Raw genomic sequence first — 20,860 nt, 5'->3', positions numbered from 1 at the left:
CTGGAGGGTGATACGGAAAACCGGGAAGTATTTTTGGACTCAGGAGATCAAAGTGCGCCGAGAACGTTAGTACTTTTCGTAGCTCGAAATTTCAATAACACTAAAAAAATCTCGTTGGCGGCGCTGAATTTATTTACGCAAATTTCATTAATTTTTAACCATGGTGTGTTGAAACGTTGTGTAAAGGCATGATGAACAGCGGAGATGTTGCTACCCTGCATTTGATATGAGGGAAGAGTTGAACCGAGGGATGGCTGGTTTTGGTTCTTGTAGGGATTGAGGTCCTCAGCCAGAGTGCGGGGTGGCAAGGAGCACGCTCAGCGATGAAAAAGGAGTTTCCTGTTTCGGGAGAAAAATACAGCGAGCATCAAGAGCACCACTGATAAAGAAAACCTTCTCTCCCTCGCTTTTTCCGCTCTAGACAGATAGGGATTCCCAGTTGCCATTTTTTCTGGGAGAGAAAAAATCCAGATTTACAAACATAATCAAAATTCTAACTTTTCCCTTGCTTTGCTCTGTCACAAAATCGTGGACTTAAATCCCTGATTTTTTTTATAAATTTAACAGAAAATCCCTGAATACGTCTGTAGAATTTTCTTGACATTCCCACTTTTAACGTAATATTATCAATTACAAGAAGCGGAGATCCGTGAAGAAGGGAAAAATGCATGATTCCTGTACCCGCATAGAAACAAAGAGCGATTTTGACCGGGATAATAGCATAGCAAAGAAGGGGAGGGGGGCACCACTGGCAGATTTCCCCTAAAATAGTTATTTACCGTGATTTTGGGAATTGTTTCACTCTATCGCCTCCTCTCATGAGAAATATTTGACTACAGACCTTTGACTCCACCCCGAGGAAAATTTTTGACAACTTTAATGACGGGGAATAATTTTAAGACCATAATCGGAATTCTCCAATTTACCTATTTTTCTTTAAATATACAAAATAAGCATGCTTCGACGTTTTAGAGTTCTCTCGCTCTCTCACTCTCCCTCCCTGGTAATCCGATAGTTTAGAGAATTAGAGAAAAGGGGCGAATAAGCTTTTGCGGCTGGGTCGTTCGCATATACTTTTATTTGATTTTCTAGCCGTTATGAGCTTGCAGAAATTAAAAGAAGACAAACATTCCTCTCTGACAGCTAAAGCTCACAAACAAAACAGGCTTAATTCTCGGTAACCTTGTAGCTAGTGTAAAGTGATAAGGGTGTCCGTTATCTGAACAAAAAAATAAAAAAAAGATGAAATAAAATAATTGAGGCTTGGCCAGAGGCAACGGGCGATAACAGAGCCAGTGAAGTTGATGTCTGCCTCTTTTTGCAATATTTGAGGAAAACGAATAATGAAAATATTTTAGACTATGCAAGGGATTGGCAATAATCGAAAGATCAAAATTTCTCAGCAAAGACAAATATTGCAATAAGGGCGGAGGGAAAAACTAAGGACACTAGTGTTGAGTCCGACGAAGAAAGAAGGGGGGAGCAGGGGAAGATGAGGGGGTGAGAGACGGAGAGAAACTGCATTATATCATCACTGATAATTATAATTCTGGAGTGAGAAAAGCTGAAGTGCTACCGCGACTTCTAAAAGAAAGATCACTAGCTTACTTCGTGCAAGATAACGGTGAAAAGGAATTTTATCTGCCACACGAATTGAAAGGTTATAAAAAGCCTGAACTTGCATCATTTCCGGCTCAAGGCTGAACTTGGCACGAAAGCACAATAAGACTCTGGTCAGAACTTGAAATGCTTTCTCAATGATGCTCATTCGAAATATTCAGGTGCAACTTTTAGCACGGGACTTTTCTGTGCAAAATCATGATTAATTTAAGGCGATGGGACGGCACTCTCGCAATCATTGGGTAGACTAGTACTATCACTTCATTTTTTTAATGGATCAGCATTTCTGACATAAATTTGCAGCATTGGGACATAGAATTATGTATATCTTTTGGACATTGATTCTTGCTGATCTTCAAGGTGCAGCAATTTGAAAAGAATAAATAGAAAAAAATAACGAGTCCGTCTTTGTTGCAACTGCCCTGTCGGGAAGTGTGAAAAGTACAAGAGAAGTTGTTATCAACAAATGGGAACACAAGCCCAGCTGAATCGTGATACTCATAAATAACTTTGGTTAACCCGATCGATTTGACTATTTTAACTCGCAAGAGATGTTTGAGCATATCCACGAAATTGAAGGCGCACGGCGACTGGAGAGTGGCGTTTCTCGGAAGTTGCCGAACACTGTTCAACCTTCATTTAAATCAATTTTTTATAATATTCGATGCAAGGTGGGACAGCCTACTTCAGTATAATTCAATTAACATACATATCAGTGGGCGAATTCTAGTGTTGCCAACCTGCAGAAATCCTTAAAAAAAGACTAGAATATAATAATCAACCTCCATTTCCGCCAACATGTGCGAACAGCAGCGTAGGTTTGATTTCACGAGGGTCTTGCGTTGTGCCGACCATTCGCAGACACCATAAGGTGCTCTCGCTTTATCTTCACTTAAATAATAAAACACACCCACTCAGTTATTTTTTGTTATTTAATGCTTTTGGTAGTGATTTGAATATCAAAAGGGCAAGCTAAGACATTGATTCTGACCCATACTCGTTTTCAGCTTCATCCATTTCACAATCGCGTCATTGAAATGGAGTTACGTCCCTTCGTCTAGGAACCGACGATTTTTGGGCGTATTTTGTGCATGATGCATTAAACTACATTTTCTCTGAAATGCAGAGAGGAGGAAAGCAACTTAAAAATATTATTCTGACAGAAGAAAAACGTCAAAATTATTTTATGTAGACCCATTAATTTTACCGTATTTTGGAGTACAGCATCTGGACAGGAAAAAAATGAGAAAGAAGGCACATAATATAAAAGCACGTGCCATTTGGATTCAGACTTCAAGCTCACTGTTTACATGTTTCGTTGGTGACACTCGCGTTGCGATAGTAGAACAGTTCGCCGATCACCGTTGTCGGGCTCTGACTGAAAACTCTCTCGAGTAATCAATTATCGATATTCCCCCGTTTGAAGCTATGATAAAGAATCGATTATTAAGGTGTTGATTGCGAACACCCCGTTCATCGATACTTTTCCATAGGTTTAAATAGCAGTGGCGTGGCGTGCTTTGCGATATATCGATTATCATGCCATTTAAACCTATGGAAAAGGATCGATTATCAGGGTGTACGCAGCGAACACCTTAGTAATCGATTCTTTACCATAGCTTCAAATGGCGATATATCGATAATCGATCCTTCACGCCACGCCACTGTTAAATAGCAGATCAATCGATGTATCGCAAAGCACGCCACGCCACTGAAGATCAGCCCTGGTGGAGATTGAGCACAGCTTGGGAGGAACTTTTAACAGCCAACGATCCGTAAACACGCTGCAGGTCGTAGTCACTTCGTAAAATAACCTGAGTTCAATTTGGGAGCGGGTAATAAGTTTCTTTACGGCGGCCGTAAACAAGACGGACATACGTCCGTCAGACGTTGTCGCGAGATCACGAGCATGATACCACGCGGAGTAGCCAAAATGCACATTGAAACATCATGAACAGGGTGAAAACATTTCACGGGTTTCAACATTTTCTGCTTTTCTCGTGCTCCTGCAAAGTTATCTCGGAGAAAGGTGGAATATCCTGGCTTTTTCTGACTTCGTAAGGTTGAAAAGTATGAAAATTAGACATTTATGTTCCCTAACATTAAAAAATGAAAAGTTCAGGCATTTCAACTCGGAAGTTGCTCTTCGCGATCATACGCATGCATGATTCATAGATATAAACAGACCATCGCAGAGAGATTTTCATATTATATTTCCTAATTTTTTAATATGTTCATGTTAAATTATGAAACTATAAATAGTGGCTGATTAAAAAAACTAAGTTCAAAGACGAGAGAAAGAAAACATTTTACATTTTACGTCGATAGGGCCGTGAGGAATTGTGGTTACATACAGATGAAAACAGTTGAATCGAATGCTTTCAAAAATGAGCAAATCCATATCCAGATGAGACCTAGTTTACTTGTCTTTTTTCGCATTTCAGGGCTCATTGAAAGAAGGCTTTCTCCCCTTCAGAAAACAACCGCGATTCAAGATCGGTTAAACTAGGTTGTTACAGCTGGGAGATAATAATGCAAGATTTAATGATACAGTTTCCCCAATTTTTCTTGACTTTTCATGGAGTTAGTGACATTTCCTTATATTTTTAGAAACTAAATCGCCCTGCCGAACATCGTTGGACGTATGGACGTTCTAATAAGGAAAATCCTGTTTCCGAGATTAAATCGGTTGATTTTCTCGATGAAGCGATCATGAATGAGATGCCAAGTGAATGAAATTATGTAGTTCAAAACTCACAATAGGCAAGGTCTCCTCTTTCGCTACATTATATGGTCAAGGTAACCGATAGTGTCAGTAAATAATGCAAGGGCACGGTTTCATTAACTGATCCCGAGAGTTGGTACAATTCATGCTGAGATGCACTGAAAATTTAATATAGAAAAATGATAGTTATTTTCAAGAAATCATAATATCAGTTCTAGATAAATAATTTTTTTAAAAAGAAAAACAACTCTTACTTGAAGTCATTCCCGAAATCTTAAAATGAATAAATTAATACTATGTTTCTTTGGAAAAATACCTGTCGATTCTTTTGGATGGATTTCGATTTCTCGGCATCGAAGGTTAATCGACAAATTCCTGTGCTCAGTATTCTTCGACAGTAGGTACTTTGTACTTTATTCCCAGATTCTAAGGGATAGTTTTTTTTTATTGGGGGGGGGGGGGGGGGAGGTTGTCCTTCATTCTGCGCTCATCTTAAAATTGATACCTCGATTTTTCAAAAATCGGTCACTAATTAACATTCATTAATTACATACCGACAGTCTGGGATCAGCGAATTGACTTCGATTGTGCGACACACAGGTCAGTCGTCAAGGTCAACCGAACACCTCGGAAGGTGCCAAGGTGGGAGACTACATAATGGATCGCATCACATTATCTGATGTGATTTACCAAAACTATGAGTCACCTGTTCTCGCTCTTTCAAATGTGGGTGAATCACAAGAAACACCATGCGTCACTGAGCGAACTTTAATCATAGACAAAAGACTCTGGAAAGATCAAAGAATTTGCTGGGATTCTTAAAAAGTTATTTGGGGGATACATTTGGCGTCGTTGTTGAGTTAAAATCTGCACAGGGCAAAGTTGAATCCCAGAGCTGCATGATATAGATGTAGGATTAGCAAGATGGATTGTTGCTCGGGACCGGGTTAGCTTTTTGATTGCTCTGGATGCGTATACTACTCCCACACAGTGACATCCTTTCACACCCTAAAATCTCCCCTCTCCCCCTACTACCCCTTTTAAGAAATTTGCAAAATTGGACTAAATTTCGTAACTAGGAACTACAATTTCTTGCTCATCTGTAAAACCACTTACGTGTACAGGGAAACTAATGGTACATACATTGAATCTAAACTGAGTTAGAAATTTTAGTTCCCGATTGCAAAATGTAGTCCAAGGGCTTCAGACTCCTGGGGTCATGTCTTTCATGGGATTTGTCCCAAGTTCGAATTGCAGGAATGAAACTTTTCCCAGATGCTGTCTCCACGGGTCGGGCTGTTACGTTCCTCCGACAAATTGCCGCGGGAAGATAAATTACTAAAAATCGAGTGTTTGGCCGCGATTAAGAATTAAAATAATAATTGAAGACGATCAACAATTAAACAAATTATTATTTAAATTAAACACAAACAAGCGAGTGAACAACAAAATGTCGCACCGTTTGCTTTCTCTTCATCTTCTTCTCTCAGTTAGTCTTGGATACCTCTACAAGGGGTACAAGGACCATACTTGGTACTCAAGGGGTATAAGTAAGGACCATGCCTGGTACTAAGAAGGGGGAAGGAGGAGGAGGAGGAAGAAGAGAAAACAGGATTTATTTTTCTTCATTTTTCCTCTTGCTTCTTTTTTTTCATTCCTTCTCTTTCCTTCTCGTCTTCTCCTACTCTTCCTCCTTCTCCTCATCCTCCTCCTCCGTTTTCTTCTTCCTCTCTTGCGTCTTCCGATTTGGAGGACGTCGGACGAGGGCTACGTTCCCATGCCTCTTTCTGAGGGTCTGACGTTTACGGACGGTCCCCGAGGAAGAATCCAAAGACGTGCACGGACGCCTTATCGCTGACGTCAAAACGTCGTGGACTTTTAGTCTCACGTCTGGTCCGGGTCCTCGTGCGCGAATTCAAGTTTATTGACGCGACCTCACGGTGTGAGGCAGACGGAGACGTCGCGTCGCGTCGGGCCCGAGGCCGGAGAGTGACGTCTGACGTACCTGGGCGACCGGGGCTCTCCTGGGCCTCATTTAAATCGTAGCGTCGCGCGTCGCTGATGGGCGCGGCGCGGCGCCAACCGGACTAATGGGCTAATTACCAGTACCCACAGCGCCACTCTCCGAGCCTTCAACCACGTGGGTGATGCTCATGGTGCATTCCGGGGAGTTACGACACGAGGATAATCCCGCGACTTCTCGGGGCGATCTAGGGACGAGATCTGCCGCTACGGCGCGCTGCGACACAGTATAAGTCTTTGAGGGGCAATTAATAACTATTGTAATACACTGGGAACAAGTCCCTTGGATCCAGAATCCAGCCTCTTCAAAAATTTCCAAAGAAAAAATATACTTGATTCAATTGGATTTTTGCTTGATTCAAAAGGAAATCTTAAATTAAGAGGCTGGGCTCTAGCTTCAAGCAAAAATCCGCGTGAATCAAGAGTATGTTTTTCTTTTCGAATTTTCTAAAAAGTCTGGATCTCTGGATCCAATTATTCAGGTGAGGCAAAAAACTAGTGAGAAGTCAAGCATCAGCTTTCCTTGGATAAAACTGTTTTAGGAATGTTCTTTAGAAGCCAAATGAGGTATGCTGTGAAGTATTTTCAAACCTTCGGGTAACCCACTCAAATTCAGCCATTTTGAATTTTTGAAATGTTCCCTTTCCGAAGCTGACGAGTTTTCATCAAGACAAAAACTTAATAATTCGCCTGTAAAAGCTAATTAGGTTACTTTTTACACATACAAGCTAATTATGTAACGTCCTACTTATAAAAGCTCAATTTGTGCTATCCATCGGTTTGATCTTCTTATCGGGAGCCAATTTGAGTGAGAAGTCATTATCAGTAGATTCAGTAGTTTTTTATAGTTTCAGAATTTCTAAACTCATTTTATGGCGCACCTAAGCTCTTACTTATGGGGAGAAAAAGTGCAATATTTTCCCCGCTGGTAAGTTATTTTTCATCGATGAGAAAATGCCAAAAAATCAATTTCCAATACTTTGGCTTGACCCCTTTTAGAATTTGTACTTATTCTTTGGAAATGGTTAAAATTAAGCCCATTTCAATGCCACACTTTAACCAATACAAATTGATTCAGGGCGCCTGCTAGGATTTCATCTGATAGTTTCCTGACTTTTCCTAATATTTTAAATGGTATTTCCTGATTTTTTGCACAATTAAAGTGACATTCGTTAATTTCACGAACCAACGCATTTTGCGAAATTAAATCAAATGTTTCACTTGTGCATGTGCTAAACTGCAGGTAGTTGCAAAACGCTTGACGCATTCAGAATCCTGATCCATGACCTATACTGCCGTGCTAAGTAAGGACGCCGTATGAACATTCGAGAGCTGCCAGTTTTCCTTCGATAAAATGTTTATTAATAAGGAACGTTAGGAATATTGTTCTTTGGAAATTTCAGGACCCTTAAGTGAAATACCGAACAAAATTATTTGAACGCTTGGAAGGAAAATGTTAGAAAGGTCTGTTCCATGAAAATTTCAGGACCTTTAGGTGAAATGCCGAACAAAATTATTTGAACGCTTGGAAGGAAAATGTTAAAAAGTTTAACAGAAAATTCGACTTTTATAAAAAGAAATTTGGCAACGCCTGAAGGTTCATACGGTGTTTTTCCTTAGCACGGCAGTATTATATTCCTAGTTTTTCCTGATGACATAGAATTTCATGATACTTTGTTCGCGAGCAGCAAACAAAGGCAAGTGCGGAAATCATGCGGTTCCAACACCAGGAACCGACCCATATTTCGACGACTCTCAGCTCTCCCAAATATTGATAGTCAAACAAACTCACCTCAGTCAGGGTCCCGAGCTCGCCGAGGAGGGTCTCGAGGAGTTTCTCAGGGTCCTCGAGGTCGGATCCGGGATCGGACTCCGCATCCGAGTTCAGGGCCGCGTCTTCGGGGGTGCCCATCGCTCGCTCCTGCAAAGCACACACACAAACACGAGGATTAGCACAAATACAAACACACAGACACCAAAATCCGCGGAAGGAAAGAAAACCAAACAGATCTAGGAATCCGCGAGAAAACAACAAAAAAACGTCAAGATTCACGGAGATGGCTCGTCGCGAGCGCGCTCGCCTCGACTGGAGCCGGCCGGTGTTGATTCGAGCAGCGGCGAGATAGCCGTCGAGTGGGGGATGGATGGTGGGGGGCGCCGTGCCCTGCTCTTTGTGAGAAAACCGCGTAACTAACGGGGCGAATCCGGTGTACGAAAGTGGTTTAAGTTTGTAGCGCGCTCGAACCCGGCGATAAGACCACTCAACTACCTACGCTAATACGGATCCCGCGATGGATGCTATTGGCGTTGTCAGGTTAGGTAGTAGGGATTTATCTAGAATCTGCCTAACTGTATTTCATTTTACTTAACTTCCTCTCGTGTTTATCTTTTCAACAGCGAACGGAACGACCTTACGCCTTACGCCTTGAGGCTTCCTCTGAAGTTTTCGGAGACTCTGACGAATAAATAGTTGCAAATTTCAAGTCAGGATATTGCTAAGTATTGCTTAGTAAACAGATTTAAAAATGAGAGTAAATTCGGCAAAGTTTAACAGGGTGTCTACTAGACTTTCATTTTGGATTTGACTAGTTTTTCGTGCTAATAATAAAAAAAAGAAAAGAAAAAAATCCTGATTTTCTGCGGGAATAAATCCACACTTGTCAGATTTAAAAAAAGTAACAAATTTAATTAAATGAATTAAATGTTTGGGAAATGCTTGAAACGTTCAGAATTTCTTGATCCATTTTCCTGATAATTTTCTACTCTTTTCTGATAAAAATTTTCTTATATTTTCCGCTTTTCTAGCTTGTACACTTAATTAGACGGTAGACACCCTGTTCAATATCCTTAGGCTAATTCTGGTTAATGCTATGTCCAGTTATTTCTCCTTTTTACGAAGTTAACGAGTTTTACTGATGAAATAAAGAGTGCCCATTAAATTCCCGAATTCCTGGTTTTTGGGGAATAAGCCAAGCAGAATGGGAATGTCTACCTGCCACTGGGATACTTGAAGCGAGGCCCTTTGAAATGAAAATTAACAGTTCAAAATTGTTCAAAATCCGTGTCCTTAATAAAGCAGGACGAAACAGCATAGAGGTTTGATCGTGATTCTGCCCAACCATTCGAGACCTTTTCCTACTTTTGATGAGAAAATATTAGGAAAATCAAGTGAAAAAGGCAACCTTGATTCCATGGAAGCCGCGAGAAACTGAGCAAAAAATTGATAAAGCACACTTCTTTCGAAACTCATATCAAGATGATAGTGGGTCCTGAGTGCTTACATGGCTTTTTTCGTTTTTTGTAGAATCACTGAATCTTTGATGACCGAAGCACTTAGTATGTGAGGAGGTATGGTTTGAAGTCCAACTGCGTTCAAAAAATTGATTTCTTCAACTCCAGTTACCTGAGCATCATGGGCTAATGACAGTTGGCTTGCCGATATGGTTGTGTATTCAATAAATGAACCGTCGATTTCGACTTGTTTTTACAACTCCGATTCATTTTCATCGACATCGACTTACGGATTTAAAATTTTGTTTGGGGAGGGGATGGGGGGCGGTGTTACGCCTTGGTATGAAACTAATATGTGCCAAAACATTCTTTGAAAACAAAAAACATAAAAACTTGGGTCCCGATTACACATTTAGTGTCAAAAAATCACATTATTCAAGCTGTTTTTGCCAATACATGGATCCTTCATCCTTCTACCTGATGCCTAGTCCCACTAACTTTGTATTTTCAATTAATTGATACATGAAAGCTGCCCGGAGACACAGTTTCCGAGACATCTCATTATTTACAAGGCAACAGACTCAAGTATTATTGAAAGGTGATGTTGCGACAGGCGACTGTAGAGAACGACGACGCATAAGAAACGCCTTCATTGGGAAAAGATACTTCCTAGCGTGGCCTCAGAGGCCGAATAGTTGCATCATTGAATAACCCTGTGGTTGTGGCATCACGCAGATTAGCAGGTGGTGCGTTTGCTTGACGTAATTATTTGATGAAGAGTGCGACGCATAAAAAACGCCTTCATTGAGAAAAGATACTTCCTAGCGTGGCCTTAGAGGCCGAATAGTTGCATCCTTTAAAAACCCAATTAAGAGTGTAGCACTGTAGCAGTTGAGTTGCTTGCGTAGAGAAGAAGGGCGAGAAGAAGGAGAAATGAGTGAGAAGAAGAAAAAGAAGAAAAGAAGAAGGAAAAGAGGGAGCAGAAAAAGAAGAAGGAAAAGGAGACGAAATAAAAATAAAAAAAAGGAAAAGAAGGGGAAGAAATAAAAATGGAAAAAGTAAGAAAAGAAGGAGAAGAAATAAGAAAAGAAAAAGAAGAAGTAAAAAATAAGAAGAAAAAAGAAACGAAGAAGAAAAAGAAGGACAAGAAGAAGAAGAAGAAGAAGAGGAAGAAGAAAAAATAAAAAGAAGCAGAAGAAGAAAGAAAAGAAAAAGAGAAAAAAGGAAAAAGGAGGAAAAGAAAAGGAATTAAGAAAGAAGGAAAAGAAGAAGAAAAAAACAGAAGGATAAAAGGCAGAGAAAAAGGATGAGGTAGAAGAAAAAGAGGAAAAGATAGGTTAATAAACATTAGAATTTCTTAGAAACTGAATACCCAAAATTAATATGAGATTTTGGCGTGAGAGGGTGCTTTTTGTGGCCCTTGCTAAGGATCAAGGGGCCATTGGTGCGTATATCCGAGGTTTTTTCCTCTCGGTAAATTCGAGAGGACGTATTCCCGTGGCGTAGCGTTCGGCGAGGCCGTGACGCGTGACGCGACTACGACTGGACGGACGTAAATCGGCGGTGGTCGTCTGCGCAGTGATTAGCCGCCGCGCGCCGCTCTCGGCCTGCAAATTAAGCCATTATTAGCATTAGCGGCGCTCATTATGCCCCCGGTAACTCCCATCGTTTATTATGAGCACCTGCCCCTGTCTCGCTAATTCCTCAACCACTTCGTTACCGTCACGAGTATTTTCGCCCGTCCGCCCCTTCAATCACTCCAGACGCGAACCGCACTGCAGGTACGACGCCGCAACAAGTGCGCGCGATGGTTCATTCTGTGGCCACCATTTGCTGGAGCGGAAAAAAGCCCTGGTAAAAATTGGCAGTAGAATGTGTGTTCCAAAATACTATAGACCTAAAGCCGGCTGTAAGATTTCCAATAGCTTCTGTAGCCGGCTGTACAATTTCTTATAGCCTTTTATAGCCGATGGCGATTAAGCAACAGCCAGACGATAAAGTTTATGCTAAACGTTACTAAATACGGAAACTAGGACTTAGTTAGTTTTTGGACTGCCGATCTCTTTTTGTGCCGTAGTATCTTGATTTATTTTGCGAGGAAAGCTCCGTACTTTTGAAGGATGCCTGTCATTCTTAATATGTTGGAGCGCCTTCAATTTTTTATGATATTGTGCAATACCTCTGGTGTGAAATAGATGCTTCAGACGCCGTGGCACGCTTCGGCGCGGCGGGCGGGCAGAGAGCGCGAAAGGCGCATTGGTGCCTACAAACCTAACAGGGATACTTCACGCATTGCGCAATGCGTGAAGTATCCCTGTTAGGTTTGTAGGCGCCAGTGCGTCGCCGCTCCGCTTTGGGTTAGGCTCTAATATTTAATCTCGCGGAGTCAGCGTTTTTCAACTCATGATTTTGAAATGTTTGCACACTCTGTTTGGACTATTCTCATTTTAATTGATGAAAAAAAATATGTTTTAAAGGAAAATATAATGTGTGTTTTGTAAATATTAGGTAGTTCCGTATCAAACTTAATGATTTCTAAAGCACACGAATTTCTACACTATTTCTTATAGCCTTTTATAGCCAATGGCGATAGTGTAAAGCCCGGCGATAGGAACTATAGCCCGACTGTATACTTTTTTATAGCTGCGTATAGCCCGGCTATAGGTTTAGGTATGATTTGCTCAGCCTTCTACGGCCAACTATATGATTTTCAATAGCCTTCTTTAGTCGGCTATAAGAACTCCTATGGTATTTTGAAACGCAGCTCCTATCGCCAATTTTTACCAGGAAGAGTAACCACAAACAGAAAATTGTTTAGACTTCACGATGCCCACATTGGAAAAGTAAAAAATTTACGCCTGACTCAATATATTGTTATGATCTATAAACAATTTTTATGTTTATTCCATCTTTACTATTTTTTTCTGCATGCAGTTTAATTTTGTGTAATTTCCGTGCGTTGGTTAGCAAAAAATCCATATCCTGTCGAACGATATGATTAATGTCACTGCCTTCATTACAGTTAACATTGTTCAAGGAGGTAGGTGTATTCTACTTTGGAAAAATCCTAAGATCTGCTTCATCCGTATCAGTAGTTTTCAATACTTTCTCGATTTCCTCATTCGAAGAAATCGTCTCTTATCCTGATTTTATTGTGCAGAATCGTTGTACTCATGATTGATTTTTCATGAAATTTTCGGAAGACAAATCAAATTCTGACTTTTTTGAGGTCAAAACTCTTGACTGCTTACGTTCTTCCTCATTGGATTGAATCCTGAATCTTTCAGAGGTTTCAGAGGTTTTCTGCGATGCTTCACGCTGGGCACGGAAACAATTATTGTTTAGAGGCACTATCTGATATAGGGTCGTCCATTGATGACCTCAAATACCCAGGGGAGATAAGGGGGTAACGGTAGTTAATAAGAATCGGTACAAAAACCTCTTGAAATGACGGTAGGCGAAAAAGAGATTTGACTTTAGGGGGGAAAGAGGGGTCATAAATTGGTAAAAGTGCCCACACTGGAAAAAAAACACATTGGATCTAGAGTCCAGACTCTTGAAAACATTGACAAGAAAAAATACTCTTGATTCAATCGGATTTTTGCTTGAATCAAAACGAAATCCGCTTAAATTAAGAGGCTTGATTCTTGATTTAAGCTAGATTCTGATTGAATCAAGAGTACTTTTTCTTGTCGATGTTTTAAGAGTCTGGACTCCAGATCAAATGTGTTTTTTTTTCCAGTGTGATGTCATTAATGGACGGCTCTTTGAGTAAAACGACTTTTGTTCTTCTTTCCATTTTTCGCGTGGTTTGCCATTACCGCATCACCTGACAACAACAGTGATTAAATAATTAAGATGAATGTAGAATGTTTAAAATTTTCAATTTTTCTTACAGGTAAAACCCACCGTTTCTGCTTATCTTAAAGGACAATTTTGTTCAGAAAATCTGGCAACAAAGTCAGCGGGCACGCGAGCGAATGACGCGCGAACGTTGCATAGCCGCGCACGCGCGTATGCGACCGGTAGCGCCATGCACTGCACATGCCTCAACTCGCGAGTCTGCGACTTTCGTACGTTCGTAGAGGTACTCACGCATAGTTGTCAAATCGACAGGACAAGGTAAATGTTTTGTTGGATTCAAGTGTTGAATAGGGCAAATCTGGCAATCGTAAAAGCGTTTGTATTCACATTCACTCCCATCCTGGACTCGCAGAAAAAGTTGGAGACCACATGTTCGCTGAGCAGTTTACATTCGTTTTGGCTCTGGCATTACTGCTAAGCACGACCTCACACTAAGTAAATGATAAGGCAGGACAAATGATTCAATTGATCACGTTAAAATAATTATGAAATAAAAAGCCCATTGCAGCAAACGATAAATAAATTGAACCAAGAGAACAAAATGATAGTAGGTACATTATGGAATCAATTAACATTTGTTGACAGGCTTTCTATCGCTCCTCCGTTCTCATTGGTTGTAAAAAAGTGACACAAATAACACAAAATCTGTGACAGAAAACAATTACTGCGGTGAACAAAATACGATTCCAGTGTACTTCTTTCGAACACCTTCCGCTGCCTCTTTCCTTAAAATTTGTCTGAAATGATGCTCCAGTCAGGGTCGCCACAAAATTCGGAAAATTAAATTTCGAGACATTTCCCGGATTCATTGACACATTTTAATGAAATCCCCTGATAATTGAACAAGTGTCAGATTGTTAGAAAGACATAAATATAAATGGTTGTCAGGCATAATTTGGTGCTTGCAACGCCAAACCCACTCGTAAAGCAAATGAAAGTGATTTGACGATTTTTCCCAGACATTTTCGTCATTCTCCCTGAAATTTCCAGGTGTTCCCTGCTTTTTAAAAATTCCCTGGCATTTACCGGTTTTCCCAGTATTCCCTGACTGTGGCAACCCTGTCCAGTGTTGCACTAGGGACATTTTTATGCAAATTCGTACCAACCACTACGTAAAAAAACAGATCTCACCGTTCTCGGGGGGAAAAAAGTATTTTTTCTGAAGATCGGGTGTTCCATTCATCCGCCTCGACAGGGTGTACAATGTGCATGCGAGTCGAATTTCCAGGACGCAGCGGGCGGTTAACTTCATTTAATAATCGTCATGGGGAAAGCCAATACGGGCAGACTGCGAGAGGAGCCAGACGAAAGGCGAAAGTTCCTCGCTTTCAAAAGTTCAACGAATCGCCTCCCTCTTTTTTTCTTGCTTCCCGTCTTCTCTTCATCTGCTCTCCATCATGCGTCTCGACTTCGCCCCCCCCCCCTTCCCCGCCGTCCCAGTTTTCCTGCTTATCCTCGCCATTTTTCACTCGTACTCCTCCGGAAAAGTTGCCGGAACTCGAGTCAAAAAGTTTCTCTAATCCGTTTATCAAACAGTTTCATCGATCGAGATGCGAGGTTTAATAGCCTTTCGGGGTTTTATTGCTTCTCGCGGCTTCTCGGGTTTGCGATTTTCTCCATTTCGCAAGATGACGAAGTCCGAATTGAAGTATTTCTGTACACGTTTGCTCTTCAGAAAATCAGGAAGGAAGTAGATGCAGAGAAAGGGAAAAGTTAGAAAGTAAATTTCCGAGCTGGACCCTGGAAGCTATTATCTAAGAGTAATATTTCAAAACTCATTGTTTTTCCAGGATTTTTTTTAGAAATGGAAAACCGCCGAACACTGGTTGCGGGAGTGATAAAAATAAATAATCTAAGGTATTAGCTCGTATTGTTCCCATTTTGTTGTGAAATTAAATATTTAAGGTTGACTCGATCAGAATTACGAATGCTTCAATCAATCACTGGAAAAAAACTCATTTGATCTAGATTCCAGACTCTTGAAAACATTGACAAGAAAAATGACTCTTGATTCAAGCAGACTTAAGCTTAAATCAAAAGGAAATCCGCTCAAATTAAGAGGCTTGGTTCTTGTTTTAAGCTTAAATCTGATTGAATCAAGAGTATTTTTTCTTGTCGATGTTTTTATGAGTTTCGACTCAAGATCCAATGTGTTTTTTTCCCAGTGCATATTACTGTTGGCTCAACTAGAATTCTACGTGAGTTAGGGATTCAATTCTAATGGATCACCCGTAACCGGAAAGTACAGGAAAAAAGCCCGGTTTGGAGACAAACCTTTTTTTTTTAAACAGAAAACCTGACGTTTTTGGCGAGTTTTCATCCTTGATGAAATGATTTCCCTTTTTAATATTAATTGCTGCACCAATAGAAATTGTTCACAGGTATAGATTTAATTTGACTTCAGGGCCGGGTGGAATTTGAAAATAAATTAAATCATTCCTTTCAATTATGTCGACACAGCGATGAGCAGATTGCGATTTAATTCTCACACGAAATCGAATGCAAGTTGATTCAGTCTTGGTATATTCAACGGTTTAATTTTCCTGTTCAATAGTGATGTCACTCTATAGAAGAAGTGATTGAGCCTTACAAAATGTTCAAAAATTGAAAGTTCAAATTGTTCAGTGCAGCTAGAAACTGATTTAGGGTCAAAATTATAATTTTCAGTTTTCGATGCTGAACTTTTCCTACTATTCACGAGAGGATTGGGTCGAAGTTTTAAGCAATAATTTGCATCATTAATGATGTTATAGCCGTTTCAACTGAAACGTTCGTACAACTGATAACAGCACCGGTGAATTTTAACAGTGGTTTTCTCAATTTCCCGTTGAATATTCTCCAGCCAACTTTAGACAATGTTCAGTATCCGTAGACATCGTGGGATCTCCATGCTCCAGGCTTTTCCAATTTTCAGTTTTGGGTATGTTATTTGGTCCAAATGTTGCAGTGATAACCCCTCTGAGCTATGATGTGGTCATCCTACCCCCCTCCAATCTTAACGCACATTTTGCCTGACGTCACAAAGAACGAAACATTATGGACACAGATGATTAAATAGTTGTACGAGGCTTAGCGCCACCCGGGCCGCATTCAATGGATGTTTGCCGAGAATTACGATTCCGTACGGTAATGGCTCAAAGTTGAAAGAGTTTCCTCGGATTAAAGTTCGACATGTCTCCGACGGCTCCAATTTTCCAAAGATGGTCAAAGTGAGAGGAGATTACGCTGAAATGAGAGGCTGAATCGATAATTCCTAGCGGTGGTTAAATCCGACATGGGCATTTTATTGTCACCCGCTCACTCGCTATACCCAGCCAACGACGGCGGCGGCGCACGGTGGATCGAGTCAATTAGAGAGGTCGGACATGAAATTTTTTACTAAAACTGAGAATTTTCGTGTTTATTTTCTCACATTCTAAATTTCAAGGGGTGTTTCTAGAAGAAAATTTTACAAGAAAACCAATGGAACAAATATTGGATTCCAGACTTTTGTATGAGCGGAGTTATAAGCGTTTAAAGTTTCCAAATTTTGTCCGAACTCTCCCATTGAGTTGATCCGATGTGCGGCGCGGCGCTGCACTGGAGCCGGCCCGACGCGCCCAAGAATGGGATAAAAACGAGATAAAATAATCATTAGATGGAGTGAAATATTTGTTTCGCATTATCTTCCATCTAATTTTGTTTGTATCTTCGTCACAGGGTTTCTCAGTCTCCGTATTTTTCCGCCTTTTGGAGTCCAGTATCCGTCCCGTTGGACTGAGGAACGGGAGAAAAAGAAGTGATGCTGCGTCTTCGGATCATTCGGACTTTAGCAGGGAGAGGCAACTGAGATGCGGTACGCAATAAGTATAAGTATAAGTATAAGTATTATACTCATTTTAAGCGCATCCGTATCTGCACAACGAGACTGATTGCGCACATATTGTTTCTAAGATGAGACGGACAATTTCGTTCGATGCTGCCAAAAGTTTGCAACTTGTTTTATCTTCACCTAAAAATTTGACCTGTTTCTGCTTATGCACCTAAAACTAGCAGTCGACCGAGATTACTACCCTGTACATTTCAATGATAAATTGGAGTATACATTTGGCAATCAGGAACTACAATTTCTGTCTCAGTTAATAAACAACGCAAGTACAATTAATTTCCCCGATGGACATTGTGTTTTTACGGATGAGCCAGAAATTGTAGTTCCTAATTGCAAAATGCAGTCCAATAAGTTGAATTTATTGTAAACGCAGAATCTCAGCAATATTGTCAAACTTGTAGTTCCTTGCTGCAAAATGTAGATAACTTGAAACAGACGAGGCAAAATTTATCGGAATTATTGAAGGATTTTAACTTCCCCCGTCCCCCGGTCACATCTAATTTTTAGTGAAAAAGTCTCATGTCCAAACCCCTGATTTAGAATATTCCAACGTTGGAGAAAATCAGATTCACTTAAAGCACCTTCCTTTCTTTGGATATTCATTTTAATCTCCGATGACCAAAATGATTGACGCTATGTCACAGCGAACTTTCGTCAATACCACTCTTCGCTAGACGGATGGTCACATCTCTACAGATCTGATGGAGGAGTTGCACCTATTTAGTTTTGAAAGATAGAAGAACAAAAAAGCGTGTCCAATTATTTACTCTAATGACATGAGCCTCATTGCTTAACACTCTTCGGAGATGGATTTTATCTGCTTACTAACAACCAATTGAGATACCTGTTTTCTTAGTCTCCCGATCGATTATCATGTATTTCAGTCCAATTATAAAGGAACGGACAGTCACTTGAAACCTCGATGGGTGAAATGATGTGCAACCCTGTCGTGCTAAGGGAAAACGCCGCGTGAGAATCAGAACGTTGCCAAATTTCCACCGATAAAATATTTATTTTACAGGAACTATATATGTTTCTTTTCTTCAGATTTTTAGATATATTAACTTACTTCCCAAAACAAACTCTTCGAAAATTGAGAGAAAAAAATAAAGTGTACAAATTTCCCTGATACACTGTATTTTACCGAACTGAATTTGGCGACGGACTGCGCGGGTGAAATGAAAGTTATGAAATATTGACAAGTTCCGTGAAATATTTCAGAAAATTTCACCTAAGAGTCGCTCTCACAGCGCTCTTTAGCGCTCTGCGACGCCTACCCGCCACAAAACTCGGTCCTCCCACAACCCATCAGGGGGTTGACACTCCCTCATCTCAAGTTATGAAAAATATGCAACACATTTTCAGGGGCTGGGTATACAACACGCACCATGAACACAAAAAAGCAAAAACCGGTCGCCTTTCATTTAATGTTGCTTTTAAATTCGAAAAAGATTTTCCAAAATTATCATATTTTTCTGAAATTTCATGAAATATTCCCACGAAATTTAAAGATTTTATTTTTCATGGAAAACTACAACCCTGTGCGAGCTCTCTGGACTCCTCCCGACCAAGTGCTACTTTGGGAACCGCTGCTTTATCAGCCTGAACACGGATTGGGAGTCGTTTCAGAGAGAAGTCGTGGTCTCAGCCCTACGAGGGGGGGGGGGGGGGTCGGGGGGCACTGAGGGGGTGAGGGAGCGAGGGGGCTCCCGGGGTACGAGGAGCTTGTCTCTCATGCAGACGCCACGATTCGTCTTGTTGCGCTATCATTTGCATCGCGCCGCTGTGTCGCGCTGGACCGGACCTCCAGAAGTCCACAAGTCGTCGATGGAATTTCGTTTGACGTAACGCGTGAAAACCGATCATCCATCGGTAGCGCGGATGCCCAGCATTAATCCACATCTGTCATGTCCTCAGTTCGACCTCCGGTCGGACCGTCGCCACCGTCGCACAGTGGAACAAGTCAATCGTAAAGGTCGGACAAAATTTGGAAACTTTGAACGCTTATAACTTCAAAATTATGGAAAATTTGAAAGTGGTACCATTGCTTTTTTCGTGAAATTTTCTATCAGAAACATCCACTGAAATTTAAACCGTGACAAAATAAACATCAAAATTTAAAATCTTGGTCAAAAATTTCATGTCCGACCTCTTCTACTAGCTAGTTCCAATGTGCGTCAGGCGGCTTTTCTTGGCTCGCGCCGCGTAGCTCATTAGTGACTTTCGTAATGTGATTTCCCCGGTAAAATCGTCGCTTTGAAACTTAACTGGGAATGTTTTATTGGTAGGATTTTGTGACTGTAAGAACCTGAAAATGCTTATAAATGCATAATAGATGCTGGATAATTTTTCGTTGGTGAACGAGGACGGGATAGACGATGAGTTTGTCACTTTTAAGGGGAAGAGGAACGAATATGAACTTAAAATGGGGCTGTTGCATAATCCAGGAATTGCGTTGAAAATAAGTGTTCCTGGCGGAAGGGATCCGATGATTTTTACAAGCTTTCAGAAAAGTCCAGTGACAACTTAGTATTTGCACTCAAGAAAGCAAATAGAGGTAATTTAACAATTTTTTCCTGACGTTTTCGTCATTTTCCCTGACATTTCCCGGTTTTCCCTGACATTTTCCGGTTTTCTCGGTACTCCCTGACTGTGGCAACCCTGGAGAATGCGGCGATCCTGTTAGTTTTACGAGTATTTGTTGTGGACTGAGGAGGAAAATGATGGACGAACTACAGGCTATACGTATAGGGTACCTCACGGGTTGCTGTTACTTATTCAATTATCTCCAGTGTCCATTGCGACCGCGCTCATTAACCAATAGGATCCCTCCATTTTCGCTTTGCCTATGAATTTTAGTAATCATCCCAGGACAAATCAGTCTCCGAGTCCCGAAAATTCCACCGGGTTGACGATGAACACGGAGAAGAGCTTATCGTCAGTTCCGAGCTCGCCTTGTAATCGCGTGTTTCAATACATTTGCACGTCCGTCGTTCACGTCAACGCCACGATCAGTCGCGATACGAGCACGTGCGAAACACGGCGTCAACGTTCCATGCGCCCGTTGCCAAAGCTGCCATGCGGAGGAAAAACGTCGTATGAGCCTACATATGTTGCCATATTTCCTTAGATAAAAAGCAAATTAGAAGGCATGAAAATTGTTTAAAACAACCTCAGGGTCGGGTTCCGCTCCACTGGGCAACTAAACTAACAGCACGGCAAAGCGGGCAGTATCAAGTGAAGTTGAAGGCGGCGTACGCCTTTGTCTTTCTTAGGATTTCTTAAAATGAAATCTTATTAAGTGACCTAAGTTGGATCTTTTAAAAAATTGGTAAAGAGGATGATCAGGAAAATTGGTAGTACCATCGGGCTACATTTTCCGACGAGTTGAGAGAAATTAATTAAACATTTGAGACAACAGTTGAGAGAAAGTTCTAACAACTCGGCTCACTATCTCTTCCACGCAACCTTTATCAATAACCATTGAAATAAGGCGCGCTAGGTTGTATGTACCAAATTCTTGCCCTCTG

At 40.9% G+C, this 20,860-nt stretch overlaps 1 protein-coding gene across 3 annotated transcripts in view; it reads right to left on the bottom strand.

Annotated features, from left to right (window-relative positions):
• The window catches only part of pico (ras-associated and pleckstrin homology domains-containing protein pico), a 198,687-nt gene that overhangs the window by 96,206 nt on the left and 81,621 nt on the right, over positions 1-20,860 (bottom strand). For 2 of the 3 annotated variants that reach the window (XM_072304221.1, XM_019060131.2), the window contains one exon: positions 8,160-8,288. In XM_072304221.1, coding sequence (XP_072160322.1) covers positions 8,160-8,279 — 120 coding nt within the window. In that variant the 5' untranslated portion in view covers positions 8,280-8,288. Of the gene's footprint in view, positions 1-8,159; positions 8,476-20,860 lie in introns of those variants that run through there. The other variant, XM_019060133.2, reaches the window with a different exon arrangement.

The sequence above is a fragment of the Bemisia tabaci genome, chromosome 1, assembly GCF_918797505.1.
Source record: "Bemisia tabaci chromosome 1, PGI_BMITA_v3".
NCBI classification, from domain to species: domain Eukaryota; kingdom Metazoa; phylum Arthropoda; class Insecta; order Hemiptera; family Aleyrodidae; genus Bemisia; species Bemisia tabaci.
Note: the sequence above shows the minus strand (reverse complement) of the source record. Positions and strands in the feature narration are given on the sequence as shown.